The sequence below is a fragment of the Acomys russatus genome, chromosome 32, assembly GCF_903995435.1.
Source record: "Acomys russatus chromosome 32, mAcoRus1.1, whole genome shotgun sequence".
NCBI classification, from domain to species: domain Eukaryota; kingdom Metazoa; phylum Chordata; class Mammalia; order Rodentia; family Muridae; genus Acomys; species Acomys russatus.
The window spans coordinates 28,810,077-28,830,901 of NC_067168.1; the positions used below are offsets into that span (position 1 = coordinate 28,810,077).

The 20,825-nt window shown below is 47.6% G+C and overlaps 1 protein-coding gene across 1 annotated transcript in view; it reads right to left on the reverse strand.

The window, feature by feature from the left end:
• Ephb1 (EPH receptor B1) overlaps nucleotides 1-20,825 on the reverse strand; it is a 442,640-nt gene that overhangs the window by 302,331 nt on the left and 119,484 nt on the right. The window contains exon 2 of the mRNA XM_051140120.1: nucleotides 8,643-8,707. Coding sequence (XP_050996077.1) covers nucleotides 8,643-8,707 — 65 coding nt within the window. The remainder of the gene's footprint in view (nucleotides 1-8,642; nucleotides 8,708-20,825) is intronic.

Here is a 20,825-nt window from a genome sequence, read left to right on the forward strand (position 1 = left end):
ATCCACCCTGTTTTCTTCCACTGTCCTAAGTGGCCTTGGCTGGCAATCGGTTCTCAGGCTACCATGCCATTTGCAGAAGAGTTTCAGGGCTAGAAGGACCTTTCCACAGAGGGCTTGAGAGAAAACCAAAGGCACCTATCTGTCCCAATCAACATGAGTTAAGCCTATTAGGGTGCAAACCAGCCAGGCCTGGCCTGGGAAAGGGACACCTACACCCCCACCTGCCTGGGTGCTCCGGAAACCTGACCCTTGGAACCACTCCAGCAACTGCTTCTCTCTGGGGCCACATCTTCTCCAAAAAAGGGAAAGATGGGTTTGGGTGAGCTCTGGAGTTTTGGGACAGACCTAATAGGCTGATGAATGGCTCACTGAGGCATTTCTAAGGGCAGGAAAGGAAATCAGTGTGACTTCAAGATCTGGAAAGCCCCAACTCCCAAAGTTCCTTCCTTAGTCCAATAAACTAGAGATAAGGCTCTCTTAACACCCTCATCCTCTCCTTTAGTATGCACGCAACACGAGTGCGCATACATACATGCACGTGCGTGCGCGCGCGCACACACACACGTCCTTAGCCCAACTCTCTTCCCCCAAGGCTCCACCTGGTGCCCACCAGCTTTTCCACCTCACCAGACCTCTTGGCCTCTTCCCTTAGAAAGCAGATTCTGAACTTTCTGGATCACCCTCCATCTCCTGGTGGAGGCTCTACCTCCCGGCTCTAGTCTTGAGCCCCCTCCCCCCCCCACCCTCTGTTCCCCCCCCCCCACCGCTCCCCAATGCCTTTGTCTATCACTGTCTCTGTCAGGCAGGTGATTTTAAATTTCCATTCCTAAAAGACGCATATTATATAAAAAAATGTTTTAAGTGCCTCGGCTGTTTTGCTCCTCATTGCTTCATAAAAGTGACATTAATAGCCAGGGAAAAGCTCGGCTGAGTGCAATTAGGGAGGATGTTTCAGGTATGAAAGCTGTTTTGAGCCTGCTAATGTTTCCTAATTACAGGCCTTTTGGTAGAGAGAGAAAAAGATAAAGAATGGGTGGGAGACACAGGGTGGGGAGCCCTGACTTAGCTCAGTGGTTTACCTGAAGAGGGAAGGGGAAGAGAGAGGAGGAGGAGGGAGAGATCAGGGGGTCAGAGGCCACCAGCAGTGGGCTGGCCTCTCTTGCCTGAGAAAGCCACACTAATTCCTGGGTAACAAACAGCTAAGGAGAGGATTCCATTCATGGCTCGCACTGTGAGAAAAATAAAGCCTTTCAAACACTGAGCTCGAATTACTCGACCTCATGGGCTACTCAGCTTGAGCCTTCCGAGATTCATATCTGTCGTTTGTCCTAAGCAGGCATCTCATTAGTTGTGCCCCAGAAGATCCGCCTACCAGAGGCTAAAGGGCAGCAGGCCACTGTTTAGCCATGTGAAACATCACCTGTTCCTCATTTCAATGTCCTTAGCAGTAAGATGGAGCTGGGGGAAAGTCCAGTGGTTGGACCACACAGGCTTCTTCTACAGAGTTGTGTATTTGTTTTAAAAATAAGTTTATTTGTTTTTAAATTTCTCTTATTTGTTACCTAATAGCCTTTCTGGAATTGATGCCCCGAGAGCCACTTCTTCCTTCCCTACCGTCCTCAAACTTCCCCTGGGCCTATCTCAACACTGAATGTGAGCAAAAAGTACTCTGTCTGAGGGTGGGTAGAGTCCAAGCCAAGCCAGTTAGGCCCAAGTAGAATAAATGGCAGAGCTTCTGCTTAAAGGGCCATCAGCTGGAGTTTCTTCTTTCTTGCCATACAGTTGGAAGAGGATAAAGAACAGGAGCTGCTGTAGACATGTGACAAAGAGAAGCCGCAGAATCCAGCCAATACCCAATACTGTGGGAGACAAGCAAGAGAAAGGGGCGGGAAGAGATCGTAAAGAAAGGATAAAAGCAACAGGTGAGGGACGGGGTGTTGAGGAGGGTCAGCTCACCCCCAAGATCTAGACTGTTCCAAGCTATAGCCCTATGCCACCTGGACCATCCAAGCTCTTGACCTAGGCTGCTTCCTCCAAGACTGGTTTGTGTTTTTCTGCCACTGTCACCAAAAGCCCTGACTAAGGTAAAGTGCATGTTGAGGGGAGGTGCCAGTCTGATTCAGCCACCAGGCCACATGCCCCCCTCAGACCAACACACAGTAGAAGAAAGCACAACCGGCCCCACCCTCTGCCCTCCTGCTCCTGGTATGTCTCCAAAGTCAAACAGGAGGAGTTCCATTTACAAAATTTTACTTGGACCGACCCCTAACTCAGCTCAGGCATTTCCGTCCTAATTAGCAGGCGTGAGTCATCAAAGTGAGAGAAGAGAAAAAAAAAAATCAGCCCTCCAGATGCCTGATAATAGGCTAGTATTTTCTAAGTAAGGGCCAAAGAAAACTTCTTTACCTACTTACTCTACATCCTGGGTGATGCTGTGACCCAACAGAGCAGAGGAGGTGAGGGAGTCTACAAGGCAGGCCCTGATCACATAGGCAGGGATTAGCCAAGTGGGACTGTGAGATTTGATGCCATGGCCTGGGGCCTCGGCTTGCTGCTCTACAGGCTTGTCACCCACTGACCCAGAATTTTCTTTGGCCTTGAAAGAGACAAGCAGTTACTGGAGTGGCTTTCTCTGCCGGGTGTTCTTTTCCTCAGTCTCGTGAGAGGCAGCTGGCAAGAGTGCCTTGAGGATGAAGGATGTAGCCCAGCTGCTGAGTAGCCCCGACAGTCCACATCTCGACAGCCAGATAGTGAGTGTGGGAAAGGCCCATATGAGCCTGCAGCTTGTGCAGGGAGTTAATGGCCGGATGTAGACTTTCAGATGGGAGTCTTTCCCTCCTCAGCAACCGGCTCCAGAAGCTTAGTGAGTTCAAGAATCTTCCCAGCACACTTCAGAAGTGCCTAAAGAGGCCTCGGTGGAACTCATTAATTTCATCTGTCCATACACAGACACATGTACACACACGCATGTAAATCTATGCAGGCATATATGTAAACAATTAAATATACATGTGCATTCAGATGCATACACGTATACACTGATACACATACAGAAATGTAAAGATAGATAAATGGGCATGCATTTCATATACATAGAAATATGCATTACATATATGTAGAAATATGCACATATACACAGATATACACACATAGACACATACCCAGACATACACATATACAAATATATATACATACATACACATGGACATATATACATATAAATTATATACTCAAACACAGGGACATATAGGTGCATATATACACACACATATACAAATGCATGCATACGAATATACATGCATATTTAAATAGTATTAAAATAGTCAACTCCACATGCCACTGGCTATGAAGGTGATTCTGAGAGGCAGCGTAGATGCCCGTGGAGTCTGAAAGCCCACAGAGAAGTCCTTGAAGAGGAAAACTTACATAGGTATTCACTCTTAGAGATTCACATCTCATAGACATGGGAACTGACACAAAGAAGGCGATCCATGGCACAGGAGCAATAGTAGGTGAGGCCTGCCCAAGCTCGTCGGGAGTAAAGGGACTTTGGGCTTAGATTTCCAACAAGGCAATTGAATGTGCCCAGTTGTCAGGGGGACCCAGATTTGCCTCTAACTGATTGCAGCCAGGCCTAGAAAAGAAAGGTGCCTTCTGGATGCTGGTTCCCCTTCATCAGGCTCACCTCAGAGGTAGCATTATTTGCATTGCTAACTAGCTCTCTGTTGACAAATTGGCTATTGCAAGGCCTATACCTAACTCTTTGTCATGTTACAGCAAACCTGTCCTGGCATCTCTTAGTGCAGAGCCCTGGGTTACAGATGCAAAGAAGTATCACATATCTAGCTGACAAACATTCCTGGTGCCTGTGCCCTGCTAGGCTGGCACCAGGGACACAGGTCAAAGCAGAATCATGCTTTGGGCCTTGAAACACGGGCAAATTCTTTCCTTATGGCAGTCTGTAAGAGCCCTGTGCTGTGATCTCCAAGCTACAGTAGGAGGGACACTGAGGAGGGTTCCAGTGGGTACAGAATGGAGCTGCTACACGCAGGGCACAAGGTCAGGGAGAAAGGTAAAAATGGAGGGGGCTGGGCAGCACCTAGAGACAGGACTGACTATGGCCACCATAAAGGCCACCACTTACAAAGTAGTGATCACCCACCTCACCACTGCTCAGGGGTTCTACACTGTGGGGGGGGGGCTGACAAAGGAAGGGTCTTCCCAGCTTAAGAAGGGGGTCCTGGAAAATCTCACGGGGGTATCCTCAAATAGCCACAGTCCTTTAGAGGGAATTCAGCAGCCCCTGGCATTGTCTATTTATAGTGTAATTTTTACCTTTTCCCTCTGTTTACTAGGCAGCATGTGATTTTGATTAAACAGAGCCTTACATTAAAGGTGGAGTGCTTAAATACCAAGCGATATTTAGAATTAGGGCATAAATATGTTCTGACTTTGACATGCAACATTCAAGTCAGCGTCCTAAGAACAGAACAACAGTACAAATGGTGTGTGTGCTAGGTGTGGGTGGTGAGCCAGGTAGCTCTCAAGCACAACAGCAGAGGCACTCCAAGAGCCACATCAACCCAAGAGTCTCTCAGGCTTTCTCTGTGGAGCCCAATGGGCCGCCATGTGCTATGGACAGCATCCATTGCAGGGCCAGCTGCCTCCCCTCTTGGGAAGGACAGGGTGATCCCTCCTTAGGGCAGGACAAACCTATCCCATAGTTCCCTTTGGCCTTACATCATGACCCCACCCAGTTGCCTTCTGCAGCTTGATTCACTCACTGATGGCTCACTGACTACAGAGAGATGATTCAAGTGGCCTGTGTCCACTGTCTTTTCCACTGGGTCCCAGGTAGATACAAACCACCGTCCACAGCTTTTTAGCTTCTCCAATGGCCTAAGTGCCTTTAGGTCTGCAGTCTTCCTTCTCCCCAGGCCTAAACTGGACCTCATTACCTAGAAGGGCTGATCAGACAGAAGACTTGACAGAAGGCCACAGATTCCGGTCCTACTCTAGTCACAGATGCGCCCACATACCTGCTCCCTGGCCTCATTAGGACTCCCTCTGGTCACAACAGTTAGTCCATAAGATGCCAACAGCCTCCCGCTGCCCTCAGATCCTCCACCATCCAACCCCACCATTATACCTGTTCAGAGCAGCTGGCAGTACATCCAGTGTCATAACTCCTCCAGGGAGAGCCAAGCAGGCGAAGGAGACCCTGGAGACAGGCCCAACACAAATGCATGGCTGGCCTTCACTCAGAGCTTGGCCCTAGCTTCAGCCATATTCCTTCTGAGCTTTCCTGGCCTCTCTGCAATGGGTCAGTAGCCATTGATATAACTGTTATCCACCTCCTGAAGGTTCATGCTTCGAACTTCACTGTCTAAAACCTCAATCCCTACCTCAGACAGAAGGTATGGAGTTAGAATAGATTCCATTTCATGGCTTCCTTCAGCAACCTAGAGAACATTGATCTTTCTAGAAACCTTGATCTCTGTCCTTGGATTTCAACAGAATAAAAACTGCTCCCCTCCAAGGCAAATGTGTCCCCAGTCTTTCATGTCCTCCATGTCCCAAACTCTCTTCACCACTCTTCATTGCCAGTCTCCCTCACTTTACCTCCTACTGACATGAATTAGTTAATCCCTGCTTGCTGCCTCCTACCCTGGCACCTTTTAAAACCATCCATGTAGGTCACCAACAGTGTCCTAGCAGATAGACATAGTGGTACATTCTGTACCCAGCAGCCTTTGCCTCTCTTACTTCCGCTTCCTCCTTGACACACTCTCCCCTTAGTGTCAATAAAAGGTCCTCTTCCTCTCGGCTTCCTCCTACCTCTCAGGCCATTTCTTAGGCCTCATCTTTCAGTGTCTGACCCTTCTGTGTAGGTATGTAGCCAGAACACTTAGCTGCCATCTTCGTCTGCCCACCCCCTGGTGGTGGTGGGGACAACACTGAAGCCACATCGGGCACTTCCACCTCACTTGAATGGAGCCCTATGAGGCCAAATGCACCTCCCTAAAAGCACTTCAAAGGCAGCTTGTCATAGCTGAGCCTGCCTCCTCCCACGCACTGTGCTCTTTCTTTCTTGTTGTGTCTCCTCTCTTGAAGAGTGGTGCCACTGACACTTGTACAGTCAGAAACTTACAACAGCTATACATTAGACCAGCTTGTGAAGCAGATACAGTTTCTGGTGGTGGGCAAATACACCAGATTCTATACCCCGGAAGTCATGATCTCGCTAGAAAGCAGGGTGATGAGTTAGGCAGGAATCAAATAGTAACCTAGAGAGATATGAATGCTAAAATGGTGTTGGGGGTTGCTGTGAAAACCTCCCTGATACCTAGACCTATGATAGAGCAGGAAAGGGTCCAATAGAACTGGGATGCAGAGGAACCCCTGAGGGTGGGCCAAGTAAACAGAGGACTGACAAGGATAAAAGATTCAAGAGTCACTCCTGATCTGAAGCCTTTGCTGTGTCCTGGGGTAGCTGTAGGCCTATGTATGTGGGTGAAAAAAGGAGAAGGCTGGGGGAGGGGAGCAGTTCTACTTGGGCTGCACTGAGACAGATGAGTCCCTGAGCATCCAAAGCAAGATGTGAAGTTGGACACGAGACCCACTGGCGAGTTACCAGCAATGGCAGCCTCTATGCAGGTTGACAACAGAGGGAGGGGAGAAAAGAGCACAGGGTGGAAGCAGGGTATCTTTGAGATATCCCTTGCAACCTAGGCCAAGGACCAGCCTGACCATCCCACTGGCTGCGATAAGCCAGACAGGCTCAGCAGGTTCTTGGAGCATCCGTTGACTATGTACCTGCCTGTAGGATCCCTAGAAGAAATGCACTGAAGGTGACGCACCAGGAACTAGCAGGGTGGGGTGGAGAGACAGTCTGCGAGCAGCCCAGACGGCTGCCATCTCTAAAGGGCACCGCTTGACTTTCCCTCATCTTCCTTGGGAAAGAGAGAATGTTCAAGAAGACAGGTGTTGTGTACAAAAAGAAAAGGAAAGAAAATCAAATCAAGAAATCAAGGAAGGGAAACCTACAAATCACACATGGTCCTTATAAAGACATGCAAGGCAGCCAACAATTACGTGATATATAAAAAGGAACAAACTTTGGATATTCGGGCATCTTAGGATAACCTAGATTGGTCATCTTGTCAGCTTTGCACGAAGTCCCAGATGGAGTGGGCTGGTTTCTCCTAGTTGCCCACAGTATTTGTAGCAGCATTTGGACCTGCCCAGGGTGAGAAGCCTTTGCTAGGTCCTCACTTACTGTTCTGGTGACTGCTAGCTTCATCACCACCCAAGACATGATACTCCTGCAAACACAGGAGTCAAGGGTAGGGTCTGGAAGTGAGAGCCCTGGGAAGTGCACACTGAGAGGATCATTGATCTACCACATGTGGAGTTCTTAGGATAAGGTGAGGCCCTGTCGTGCTGAAAATCCCCTGTAGGATACACACACAGAAACAAAGAAAGTCAAGGGCAAGGGTCAAAGAAACCTAGGGCCACCCTGCTCTACCTGACTTCATTCCTTGTGTGGGAAGAAAAGCCTACTCCTCCATCTGTACTCTCCCTTTATCATTAAGGCCAGAGCCAGCCAATCACTGTGCAGGACATGTAAGCATCTTCCAGATCCCCCTCCATCCTACTGTGGTCCACCATTTCTATGGTTCCCTCCTACTGTGGTCCCTCATTCACTCCTCTCAAAGGGCTCTGTCAGTAGAGCACTTTAATCTGGTTCTTCTGATACACCCAAGATAGGCAAAGGAGCCTCTTCCACGCCTTTCTCCCAACAGTTCTCCACAGCCCTGTCAGCAGTATGGCCCTTTAACCCTGTAGCCCAGATCTCTCCACCTCCTAGAAGATTAAAAACCCAAGGACCTCCTTCTGACTGAGCCATGTTTTAATCGACCCCAGCTCATCCTGACACTCTCGACCATGCCACGCATAGACTTGTGCCTTGTGCCTTTTCATGACCCTCCTACCTAGACCATTGTCCCAAGCCCTCCATGCTATACCTGCCACGCCCCACCCCCCACCTCACATGAACCTTCTTTGTTTAGACTTCTTGTCCCCTGTGGTTCCTCATGGCCAGATCTGTATTACATATGACCTTTGATCTCTCCAGTAAACACACTAAGATGCAAGATGCACTCATCCATGATCATGAGTGGTTTTCACAGGAAACCATGAGCATCACAAAGCTGTTCATCACAGCTACAGGGTCTGCCCAGGTACATGTATCCAGGTGAAAGACAGCCCCAGTCCTTCTAGCCACCAGCCCCTTCCTCATGTCCTTGGCCTCCCTGCAGCATTATGGGGCACTGCTGCTATCTGATGGGCTACAATGGCATTAGCCTTAATGTCTCCATTCTGATACATCTATGGCTTGTGTTGCCTCAGAGTTAGCTGTCTGGAAGGCCTGAGCCAAGAGATGCTTTACACCATACACAAGGGAGCAGCTCAGGTCTGAGACCCTGTGGTGCTGCTCTCTGGGTAGACAGTGCACCCAGCATTCTCTCTGTGCACTGCTCCCCATATGTACGGCTCTAGGAAAGCCCTGCACATCCCAGCCACTCTATGGCCTGAGGACCATCCCCCGTAGGTCTGAAGGATGCTGGTGTGATACTCACCCCAGAGGCAGGATTGGCTGTCCATCCCAGCTCTGCAGTGGCTGTCCTTGTGTCCATCAGTGTTTCTGCAAATCAGAAAGAGAACGGAGTATGAAGCTATGTGTGATGGTAGCTGGTGCCAGAAATAGCCTTGGGTATCTTCACACCCAGGCTTCTTTGTGACAACCAAGACACAGTGAGAGGGCAGAGTCTGCCAGAGACCCACTGCAGACCTCAAGTTCTTCTCCCCAGACTCCCCAGTTGCCTGTGTGCCAGGACCCATCTTTGCACTCACATCGTTATTTCTCATATCCAGCATCTACCCATATTGCATCACTCTACCCAGGAGCTTTCTCCGGGCCATGCTGACCCAGTAGCCAAACTACATGCCTTCTTCTAGCCTTATTGGGCCCTCTATGTGTCCTCCTCCTCTGCACCTAGTGGCTTCTCTAGCCTTACTTCTCTCCCCACAAACCCTCCTGCTTCCTCCAAGGTATCCCTGTTGGTGTCCTGAGATGTCAGTTCTCACACACCAATTGCTCATCTAAGTGTTGACCTTCCCACAAGTCTCTTTGCCCCTGAGCCAGATATCTGCCTACCCTCCCCCAATAAGTGACAGGGGCTTAGGACATTTGACAAGAGGCAGGTCCAAAACAGGAATGCACTACATTTCAACTCTAACACCAGTCCAGATAAACACTTCTTTATGCTCTGTTGGCCTTCTTAACCTCTCACTCCTAACTCATTGTGCCCCTGGCCCTAGTCAATGGCTAGTCCATTGTCATCAAGTAAAAGCCATAGTCTTTACTTTTTCAGAAATGGAATTATATACTGTGCACTGCTTTTATTTGGCTACCCTCAGGATAATAGTTTTAAGATGTATTCCTATTTTGAGAATGCTATAGTTTTCATTTGTTATTGTTTTGCTGGTATTTTGAGGGAGGGGACTTTTTAGAGCTAGGGTCTTGTTGTTGTCCAAGTTGGCCGTGAACTTATAATCCTCCCCGCTCCAGCTCTTGAATGCTGGGAGAACAAGCTTGTATTACCACACTCAACCTCATTCTTTCTTCTTGCCAAGTGGAATCTCACTTTATGAGTGCACTTCAGTTTGTTCATACATTTACACTTTTCCAGATCGGGGCTATTGCATGAGAGTAGGAGAATTCTACTCCTTCCAAATCTTCACCAATATTACATACTGTGTCTTCTTCATGACTCAATAGTACTCCACTCTCCCCACCCCCGACCCTCTGTCTGTCTGTGTGTGTGTGTGTGTGTGTGTGTGTGTGTGTGTGTGTGTGTGTGTGTGTGTCTGGAGGTCAGAGTTTGGCATCAGGAATCTCCCTTGTTCTCTCGCTGTCTTTTGCACCAAGGCAGGGTCTCTCACTTGAACCTGGAGCTACCCAATTTTGCTAATCAAGCTAGCTCGCTCCAGGGATCTCTTGTCTCAAGTACTGGGGTGGGGGTGGGGAGGAGGCAGGATGCCACCCCCATTCAGCATTTACGTGGCGGCTAGGGATTCAAACGCATCTTCGTACTTGTGTGGCAAAGCCTACCCACCGAGCCACCTCCCCAGCCCTTGGACTTTCCCATGCGCCATTGTTAACATTTGTATCTTCCCGTGAGAGATGTCTATTCATAATCTCTGCTCATTATTAGCTAGACTTTTTGTTTTGTTTGTTTTGGGTGAGTTATCTGAGTTCTTTAGACATTCTGGATATTAAGTCCTTGTCAGAACAAAAATTTGTAAGTATTTCTCCCACTCTATAAGCTCTCTCTCCATTCTATTGATTGTGTCCTTCCAGAGGTGGAGGCAGACAGATCTCTGTGAGTTCAAGGCCAGCCTGGTCTACTAAGAGAATTCCAGGACAGCCAGGGCTATTTTGCACAGAAAAACCCTGTCTTGAAAAACCAAAAAACAAGAAAACTTTTTAGTTGGACAGAGTTCCACTTGTCTATCTCGGCTTTTGTTTCCTGGGCTTTTATCTGTTTGCTTTCATATATAAAGCATCTTTGCTCACAGCAACACACTTTTATAGTTTCAGGTTTTTATATTAACTTCAGTTGATTTTCAAACACTCTGAGAAATGGGAATCTAGTTTCATTTTTCTGTACACATGTATCTAGCTTTGCCAGACCAATTTATTGAAGAGATTATCCTTTCTCCAATATATGCTCCAATATATTAGCCAGCTGTAATAAATGGATTACTCTTTCAATGTTTTCCTTTCTATTCCATTGGTCTGTATCTGTCTTATACTATGCTGTTTTGATTACTGTAGCTTTGTGGCATGTTTTAAAGTCATGTGTTGTTGCGAATAAGAAGGTAGATATACATGGTTAGTATAAAAAAAGTTTTATTTTATTATGCTGAGGGTCATCTCACAAGGTTCACACTCTGAATTCCTAACTATGGTCTTAAGCCTGTCTCCACAAGGATGCTCACCTATCGATGTTTTTTATTAGCTGATGGTGAGGTTCAGTCTCTAACAGAAGTCTCTAATTCGATGGTCAGGATCCTGGGAGACACTCTCCAGCCTCAGGGAAGATCTATAGCATCAGCCTCTGCCATCTCTCCAGATGTGCAGAGCAGAGTGTTGCTCTTGGTCTCTGCTTATAAGACTGTCCAGTGGGCACCATGAAGTTCAAGGACTGTGTTTGGTTATCTTGAGTGAGCAATGTCACTGAGTTCTGGTTATCAAGTGCAGCTTTGGATGTAGTGGAGATCCCAACTAAGCCATTTTTTTTTTTTATATATCTAAAAGGCATTTTGTACTATGCTCATTACATGCAACATGATGCTTTCCACTTTGTTATTTTGCACAGTACCACTTTAGGTATCCAGAATCTCGTGTCTTTCCATATGAATTTTGTGATTGTCTTTTCTACCTCTGTCAAGAAGTCATTGGTATTTTGATGAAAACTAACTACACTGAGGTTGTGAATTGCTTTGAGTAGATGGACATTTTGACAGAGGAATTATATTATCCCACTCTCCAAGCAGGAGTTGTCTTGCTGTTTCATGTGACTCTATGATTTTTATAATGCTTTTACAAGGAGCAGTCTAGTGATGCTGTGCATTGCATCAGTTTTGCTCATCTGGAAACATCTTTCTTTCTTTCTTTCTTCCTTTCTTTCTTTCTTTCTCTTCCCTTTCCTTCACTTCCAAAGGCAAACATTTCTGGGTATAATATTCTTGATTGGCAGACTTTGTGAACTTTGAATGTACCATACCATTCCCTTTTAGTCTATAAGGTCCTTGCAAGGAGAACTCAGCCGTTAGTCTGCCACAGGGGGCTGGTGGCCATCTTAAATGCAAACTGGCAGGCCTCACTGTTTTTAAGAGTTCTCTGTCTTGTGATTTTTCATAGTTCGAGTTTGGGCACTATGGAGAAGACCTTTGTACATCAAATCTTTTTGAGGTCTTTTGGGCTCCCCGGACCAGGATGTCCATATCTCTACCAAAGGTAGGGACATTTGCTACCATCACTGAACACTTTTTCTATGCCTTTCCCCGTCCCTTCACATTCTTGAACACTGATAATTCAAAGGAATTTGTACTATGGTGGCCCCAAAAGTCCTAACTCTCAAGGTACACACCCACCCCCATTTTTCTGACCTGGGATGTTTCAGAAGACTTGGCTTACAGTTAAAAAATCCTTTCTTCTTACTAGATAGATGGAGTCTATCGGTGTGGCTCGTGACTGTTTTATCTTTGATTTCCTGTGTTCTTCAAGTCCAGCCTTTGATTTTCCCTCACACACTCTCTGTCTCTTCCCTGTACTCCTCATTCACAGTGTGAGTTGTTTTCTTAAAATTTCACTGACTCATCTGTTTGTATTCTCTTGTCTCTCAGTGAGTGTCCCTGGGATCATTACTTCAAATCGCTCATCAGGCATCTTATCGCTTTCCTTTTCTTCAGGGTCTTTTGCTAGAGAGCAGTGTAGTGCTTAGGAGGCATTGTGTCTCTGCGCATCTTCATATTTACTGCTCCCTTACCACACCATTGTTTGCGCATCTCAAAGATTATGTGTCTCTTCCAATTGAAAGGCAACGTTCATCTGAATATCTTTCAGCTGAAGGTGTTTCTTGGTGTAGTTATCTGGTACACTGAGGTGAGTATAGTTCCAGCTTAGTGCCACAATACAGTCTGTATACGGATTCTGTGTCTAGAATCACTAGGTTTCAAGATAGTGCATGTGACAGTGGGGCCCATCTGATTTCAGATTGTATGGGAGCAAAAACATTCTAGCGGCCAAGTGGGTATAGTGATTGGCACATAGAGCAGTGCAGGTGGGGGAGGGCAACTACTACATAGACACTCTGGTGGTGAGAATAGAGATGCCAGGGATGCAGAATTTAGTAGCTGATTTCTTAGGCCCTGCTGGGAAGAGCATCTCTGTCACTGGTGGTCTTCTATAATAGCAGTGGTGGCACTAGGAACAAGGACAGTATGGGGGATATGTCCCTAAACCCCATGTGGGTGAGCATTGCTGGAAGCAGAGATCCAATAAGAGGCATGTCCTTGGGCCCTTCAGTGGTGTATTCTGAAGGAACTAGGGGAGGGGGAGACACAGGAAGCAGTAGTGATGAGTGCTGGTAGCAGCGGAGAACAGCAGGAAGGCATGAGGTGAACAGAGCCAGCTCCCAGAAGGCAAGGGTTCTGTTTCCTTAAGTCTTAGGGCTGGCACCACATGCTGCACTGAACCACCTGTCTCTGTTGTTTAGGGGCACTACATGGGTTTGGGTCCTGGAGTCACACCTGTGCTGATGGATCTCATTGGGTTCATGAAGCTTTTATGCTTTGGGCAGGTTTGGGAGAATGTTTGCAAGGCACCTGGGATGGGCATGGGCAGAAGTTATTATGTTCACATTGGGAAAGGCTTATGGATCCCTCCAGTAGCTCTGTCCTCAGGAGGGAGCATCTTGCATCATTCTAGTACCCAAGGGGGGGAGGAGGAGAAGAGAAGGAGGAGGACACTATAGGTTCCATCTCTGAGAAACACTGTGGTGCAAACTCCAAGCAGCAAAGTCCACTTGGTCCAGCCTACCATGACTATGAAACTCCCTTGTAGCTAGACCACAGTTATTCCTGGAAACGGTGTTCTGTCTGGGCTGTTATATCGACCATCTCCCCATCCAGGGCTCCAGGGTCCTGGTTCCTGCTGTTCTTTGCCTGTCTCTGGGCAGCCATTATTGCTCTCCCTGTCTCCGAGGGCTTCCACCAATCCCACAGCGGTCCCCTCAGCATCTACTTTGCTGTGGATCCCGGTTGGGGAGGCAAGCTCTGTCCACCTCTATCCAGCCACACTGAGGTCTCCTCAGAGCTCTTTGTATAGTCTGGAATCGGGTTCTTTTTCAGATACATACTTTGTAAAATATTTACTCTCATTTTTGGGTTGCCCACCTCTTATTTTCTCAACAGTGTTGTTTCAAGAGCACACGTTTTTGGTTTTGACAAAGCCCAGTTTATCAAGTTTTTCTTTCATGGTTCACTACCCTATCTGAGAATTCTTTGCTCAGCCTGAAGGTACAAAGATTTTTCACCTAATACTTTATGATCCATTTTAATTAATTTTTTTGGTGCATAACTCAATGTGCTTTTATATACACTCGTCAGATTGTTCCAGAGGGGCAACTTTCCCCTATGACACAAGCTCTTGCTTTGTTGCCCAGGCTGGCCCCGAACTCCTGAGCCCAAGTGATCCTCATGCCTCGGCCTCCTGAGTAGTTGAGTTGACAGGTGTGTGGCCCAGCACCCCAGCAGAGTGATATCTTTGGCAATCCACCCATGATGGTGGAGGTGTCTTTACTTATCCTGATTCCCCAGTGCACATACATATCAACCGAAGGGTACAGCACATCCCGGCTGCAGAGATGCTGGACACATAGAAGTGGGCAGATATACATGATACTTTTTTTCCTTCTGGCCTCCCACTGCCTCCCCTGCTCCATGTGAACAGTTGCTCTGTACTCTCTGTTTCAGGGGAAGAGATATGAAGGCAGAAAGCAGAGTCACAAAGCTTCAGACTTAAAGGAAACAAGAACCGAGGCAGAAACTAACGACTTAAGAAGAAAGTGGAGGTGAGGTGTAGGGATGAAATGAAGAGAGAAGATGACCATTGAGACGCTTCAGTGAGTAAAGCACTGACTGTGCACACATGATGAGCTGAGTTCAGCCTCTTAGCAGCCATGTCAAAGCATCTCAGCACCGGGGAGGCATCAACTGGAGGATCTTGGTAACTCGCTGGCCAGCCTGTCTAGTGAGCTCTGTGTTCAGTAAAAGACCCTGCCTTGGGCTGGAGAGATGGCTCAGGGGTTAAGAGAACTGGCTGCTCTTCCAGAGGTCCTGAGTTCAATTCCCAGCAATCACATGGTGGCTCACAACCATCTGTAATATGATCTGGTGCTCTCTTCTGGTGTGCATGAAGATAGTGTACTCATAGACATAAAGTAAATAAATCTTAAAAAAAAAAAAGAAAAAGAGAAAAAGACCCTGTCTCAGTAAGGTGAATGGCAGTAGAAGACAAACTCAAGATGCCTGGTCTGGTGTTTTTACTTATGATAGCACCAGGCTGAGCTCTAACACGGACCTCTGGCCTTCACACATGTGTGCATGTTCAACTACATGCTACACACACACACACACACACACACACACACACACACACACACACAACGTCCTTGATATACTCATTGGTCCATGCTACTTCAGGAAGCTGTCTACACCAGAGGCCAAGATGGAAGTCAATTCCAGACACAGGGCCCTAGACATCCATCATCTCAGCAGGTGAAACCACAGCCAGTGGCCTTGCCAGTTACTGGCCACTAGAGGAGCTTCAAGGAGCCTGAGGGTCTGAGCAAGTTTAATGAAGGACCACAAAGAAGGTTCTGCAAGGGGCAGAAGCAAGGACCAGGTAGTCACCAGGAGCCCGTATGCCATGCATGCCATGTGGATATCGATAGGGCCAGGACCAACACACAGGACCACAGAGAGCCTCTCGCTGCAGCATGACAGTGTGCACCATGCCTGGAGTACAGCTAGCATCTCTGCCCCCAGTGGATTTGATGGCGCATGTTCGGAAGCTTGCTGGGAGAGGGGAAAGTTGCATTGTCTTGTCCTTTTTGGACTTAGTTTTGAGCTGAGCCTGGTGCTATCATAAGTAAAAACACCAGACCAGGCATCTTGAGTTTGTTTTCCCCTCCGACTGCTGACAGCTGGGGTCCTCGCGAAGAGCGGGCTTCCCTTTGCTCCGCGTCTCCACTTCACAGCACTAATAACGATCATAATGACACCGCATTTACATAATATACTTCTCAGAAGGTACTTCAGGAGCCCCTGTAGAAGCTCATCTCCATGATCATTAAAATATCTCTGCCAGGTGGGTCTGAAGCGGGAACAAAAGTACCCATGTGACAAAACAGGAAACCACGGCACAGAGAGGGGCATTACTTTCTGAAAAGTCACACAGCACCCCACCCACGAGAAGCCTCAAATCCCAGCTCAAGTCCCATCAAGCAGATCTGGAAGCTTCCTGCAGATCTGGGATTGAGGAAAGAGTTGCTGGGGGGTGGGGGTGGGGATGGTAAGGGGCTGAGGGGGCTTTCCCTTTGGGCCACAAAGCCACAAAAACCCCCAGAATGCAATCAGTACCAACCACAGAATCTCAATGAAGGGGTACTGAGTTGGCTTGGGGTCACCATGGCAGAAAAAAATGATGGAGTCCAGAGTCAAAACTAAGAATGAAATCTCACTTCCAAACCTTCCAGGGACTCCTTTGTGCTGTTAATTCCATAAATATAACCTCAGTCTCCATAATAGTCATAGGCACCTGCTCTAGACTGTAATTGAATCGGCTTATAAATAGTATTTCCCATGCAGTTTACTGGACAGAAGTTGCAGCGAGAGGCATCCGTCTCCTTACATCCTGTCCAGCGTGGAGACAGAGGACCACAGACACGGGAACCAGCCACTCCGTGTGATTAAGGTTAGCTGCTCTTCTGAAGTGGGGAGCCACTGATTACAGCTTTCCACTCTGGTGGGGGCCAAGTAAAAGTGATCTGGGGAAGTTTTACATCTCCCTGGAGAGAGGAAGCGAGCGCTCATTTGCATTTATAAAGCATATTGAGGGTTCTGGCAGAAAGTTATGGTGGAAGCACAATTAAATATTTACCGTCACTTCTGCTCTCAAACAGTGGCACGGGGACCAGACCAGCTGGAAGGGCATGTGTTGCTGTCAAATCCAAAGATGCCTGCAGGGGACAGGGCTCTGGGACCCATGCCCATCACCCTCTAGGCTCCACCCCTCTGGGAGCTCATGTATAAGGTGGAAAAAGAAAAAAACATTGGGTTTGGGAAGACTGGTCCAGGACCCAGCTTTCACCCACCCCGCATCACTTTCCTCTTCTCTGAAGAATGGGATCTCATAAGTAAGGTAATGGGGGAAGGGTGGCAAAGTGAGTGATACCACAGCTGTAGTAAGTTGAGCATTCCCAGCTTATGTTCCTGGTCTGTGGCCCTGATGCCCATAAGGTATTTCTAGGAAGGCAATGACACATCCCAAACCCCACCCCTTTTCCTTGCATTGTTGAGGATACAGAGATGGATAAGAATGGATGCGTGCCCTGGATGAGCTCACGAACAGGATGTAAAGTTACACCCACTCTCCTGTTCTGGCTGCGCTGCCCACAAGACTGCTCAAGGCAGTGCGCAAGGCTTTTCAGCATGATGGCATCGGTGTGTCTGTCTTAGTGGGCAGTTCTGATCTCCTTGACTAGGCAAAGACAGCTTGGGAGAAGGAAAAATTAGGTAACCACGTGCTATCACTCCATCCCACCCTTTGGAAGGGAATTGAGGGGCAACGTTCAGATCAACACTGGGAGAGGCAAAGGCAGGTTGAAGGAAACTGAGTGGGTGTCTTCTCAAACAACAGCAGGCCAAACTGGGAGACAGAAGGGGTCTCTGGCAAGAGCTAGCCCAACTGCCAAGAAGGAAGACGCACAGAGGAGCCTGGCAGAACGGACCCTTTACCTCGGGGGACATATTTTCTTAAGAGATTTCAGCACAGGAACCTCATCACCCACCCAGAAGTCAGTGGGCCAATCCATGGGAGTCTAGGTGATGAGGCCAAGTCTAGGCTGCCTCTATGGAAGAAGAGGCAGCCGCAGCCTGGCTCTGCGAGCAGTTTCTCTGTCTGTCTTCATTGGCATCTGTGGATGTATTGATATTTGAGGGGGAATTAGATACCCATCATGATAAAAGAAGGATAAATAAGCTCTTTGTTCAACCCAGCCATTCTTTTTTTTGGAGAGACTTAGATTAGACATTCAGCTGATTTATAGCATCCTTCCATGGTTGTTACAATATACACAGACACAGAAGAACGAGGGAACAGTGGCTTCTGGTTGTTTCTGACACAATGCCTGACGTGTGCTGGACAAGACAAGCCCACCAACCACGGACCAGTGCCACCATGAAGTCCTTTCCCTAGAACCCACAGGATCCCTGGACCTGGGAGCCACAGCACAGTGTCTTCTGTCACCTGGACACAGGAAGCTGAGAGCCTTGCACCGTGGCAGACATGGCTTAAGCAGCCACAACTCCCTCCTTTGCAAGGAATGGAGGGAGAGGACTGTGAAATGGTGGCAAAAGGGGGTTCAAGTATCCTTGCACAAAAGCTTTTGAGGAGTGTGTGGGGGTGGGTGGGGCACAGAGCAGACTCCAGAAATAAAGTGAGAGCCATCAGACAAGGCAGCCCTTAGGGTGGCTGCAGCCAATCAGGAAACAGCAAGTAACCCAATACCCATGCAAGTAAAGCTTCAATTCAATGTCAGTGAGTGACAGAGTGGTGGTATGCAGGGACACTTGTGAACAATGGCTTTTTAAAGGGCAGGATCATGGGTAAGCACACCTAATCCCTGGTAGGCAACTGATACTTGTTCCTTCTGTTTCCCAGCATAGGGACATGGACGACGACGACGACGATGACGACAACTACTACTACTACTACTCACACACACATATACACACACACACAAACACATATACACACAAGCACAAACACACATGCACACACACAAGCACAAACACACATGCACACACACACATGCATGCATGCACATGTGCATATACACACTCATGCACACATGCATAGTCCTGAGACTAGCCCATGCTGGCAGGTATAAGGTGACTTTCCATAAACCCAGCTGCAACTCCAGTGTCACGAGTGAGCATAGCTAAGCTTTCTGCCTTTCCCAGGATCCTCCATGCAAGCCCAGACCCATCCTTGCACACTGGGCAAGCCAAACTTGTTAGAGCTCCTGAATGGCATCTGCCTGGCCCTTCCTCCTGCAACAGGGTCTCAGAACCAAAGGTGACCAAGCCTAATTCCCTAGTGTGCCCAAGCCTCCTACAATAGTATAGACTGGCCAGCTGTGATTTGGTCCCTGTTTTTCTGGATTGTCTCAAAATGAACCCAGAGGGAGGTTTTTGCCACCTCTGGGTTTGGGGATAGGGCTGGTTGACTGTCAACTGCTAAGCACATGGCACCCGCCAATGCTCTTAATAGGGACCATGCTCTGGCTGGTCTGGAGCCTGGGCCCAGTCCAGGGGCAGAAGCCTAGAGTAAGAACATACTCCACAAAGGTTTCTTTATCCCACCTCCACCATGGGCCCACTCCATCAAATCTCTCTGCACTCATTCTCCTGTTTCTGCTCATTTTTCTCCACACTAACTGTCCTAGCTCCCTTCCTTAGTACCTTTCCCTAGCACCCTTCCCTAGCACCCATGTTTTTGAAATATCAGAGGTATTTTTATGTGTAAAATATGTATGTGCATGTTTGTGTGGGGGGTGTATGCATATGCAGGTGCATGCAGTGGCATACATGTGTATGCAGGTGCATGCAGTGGCATACATGTGTATGCAGGTGCATGCAGGGGTCAGAGACTGACATCTTTGAGGCAGAGTCTCTCATTGAGCTCTTGGTTCAATGAGATTTGCAAGGAATCAAGGGAGATTTTTATGTGGGTGCCAAAGATCTTAATTAAGGTCCTTCTGCTTGCACATCAAGCACGTTGTTAATTGAACTCTCTCCCCAGCCAATGGTGTTTACTTTTGATTTCCTCCTTTTCCTTAGTTTTCTACCAAATCATTCATCAACCTCCATTGCTACTTCCTTCAACTGTTTCCTGCCCCCCCCACCCCCATTTTCTGTAACCTGAGTCCAAGCTCCATCCCTGCACACTGGGACCTACCTCCTAAGTGGTGTCTTACCAGAAGCTTCACCTGAACTGCTCTCTATGCCACTGACATCCTCATTGCCTGCTGCCAATTCATTCAGCTAAGCCATTCATAAAGCTAAACCATTCATACATACATACATGCATACATACATACATACATACATACATACATACATACATACACATACATACATACTAAAATAAAAACAAAACAAAAACCCTTTATCCAACATCATGCCCTATGGCCACAGAGTGACGTCACTCTCCAGAGTTTATTCAGATGAAATAACTGCCAAAGAAAAGTGGAAGAAAGACCCTCTTTCATGAAGATGTCCACTACAGCATTGTCTACAAGTTGAGACTCTGGTAATAGCCTGTCCTCATGCATGCACCAGCCCAGTGTTGTGGGAGGGTGTACGTGAGAACTTGAGCCCCCAAACATAGATGAGGAAACAGCTGGTGTGCCCCAAAGATACAACTCTAGTGATACTTCAACTGGAAGAAATACTGATGTAAGGACAGAGTAGCAAGAGGCAAACTCTGCTGGGATAGGCATGCTCCTTTACCCTTAAGATTCCCGTGTCCTCATGTCTTACAATACCAAAATTCAGAGACACAGACTTAATGCTATCCTCCAGAAACACCTCTTGCATCACACCTTCCCTCACTACTTTGTGACTGTCAGACTTTCTGCTGACTGAACACTTGTCACTAATGTCTATTCTTCCAAGACTTCTCTGATCCAGAGAGCACTCCTCCAAATGGATGTCCCAAGCAAACCCTTGTCCCATTCCCTGTTGCTCATGTCATTCCTCTTTCCTGGAATGGCCTCTTCTTTCCCCCCTAAACTGCTGAAATAGTAGGTCTAAAAGCCTGCCCTGGCTCTGGCTCTGAGCGACTCACTTCCTCAATGGCTGCTTTGAGCTGTTGTGTTTGAGAGAGGGTGGGGCTGTGACTTCCA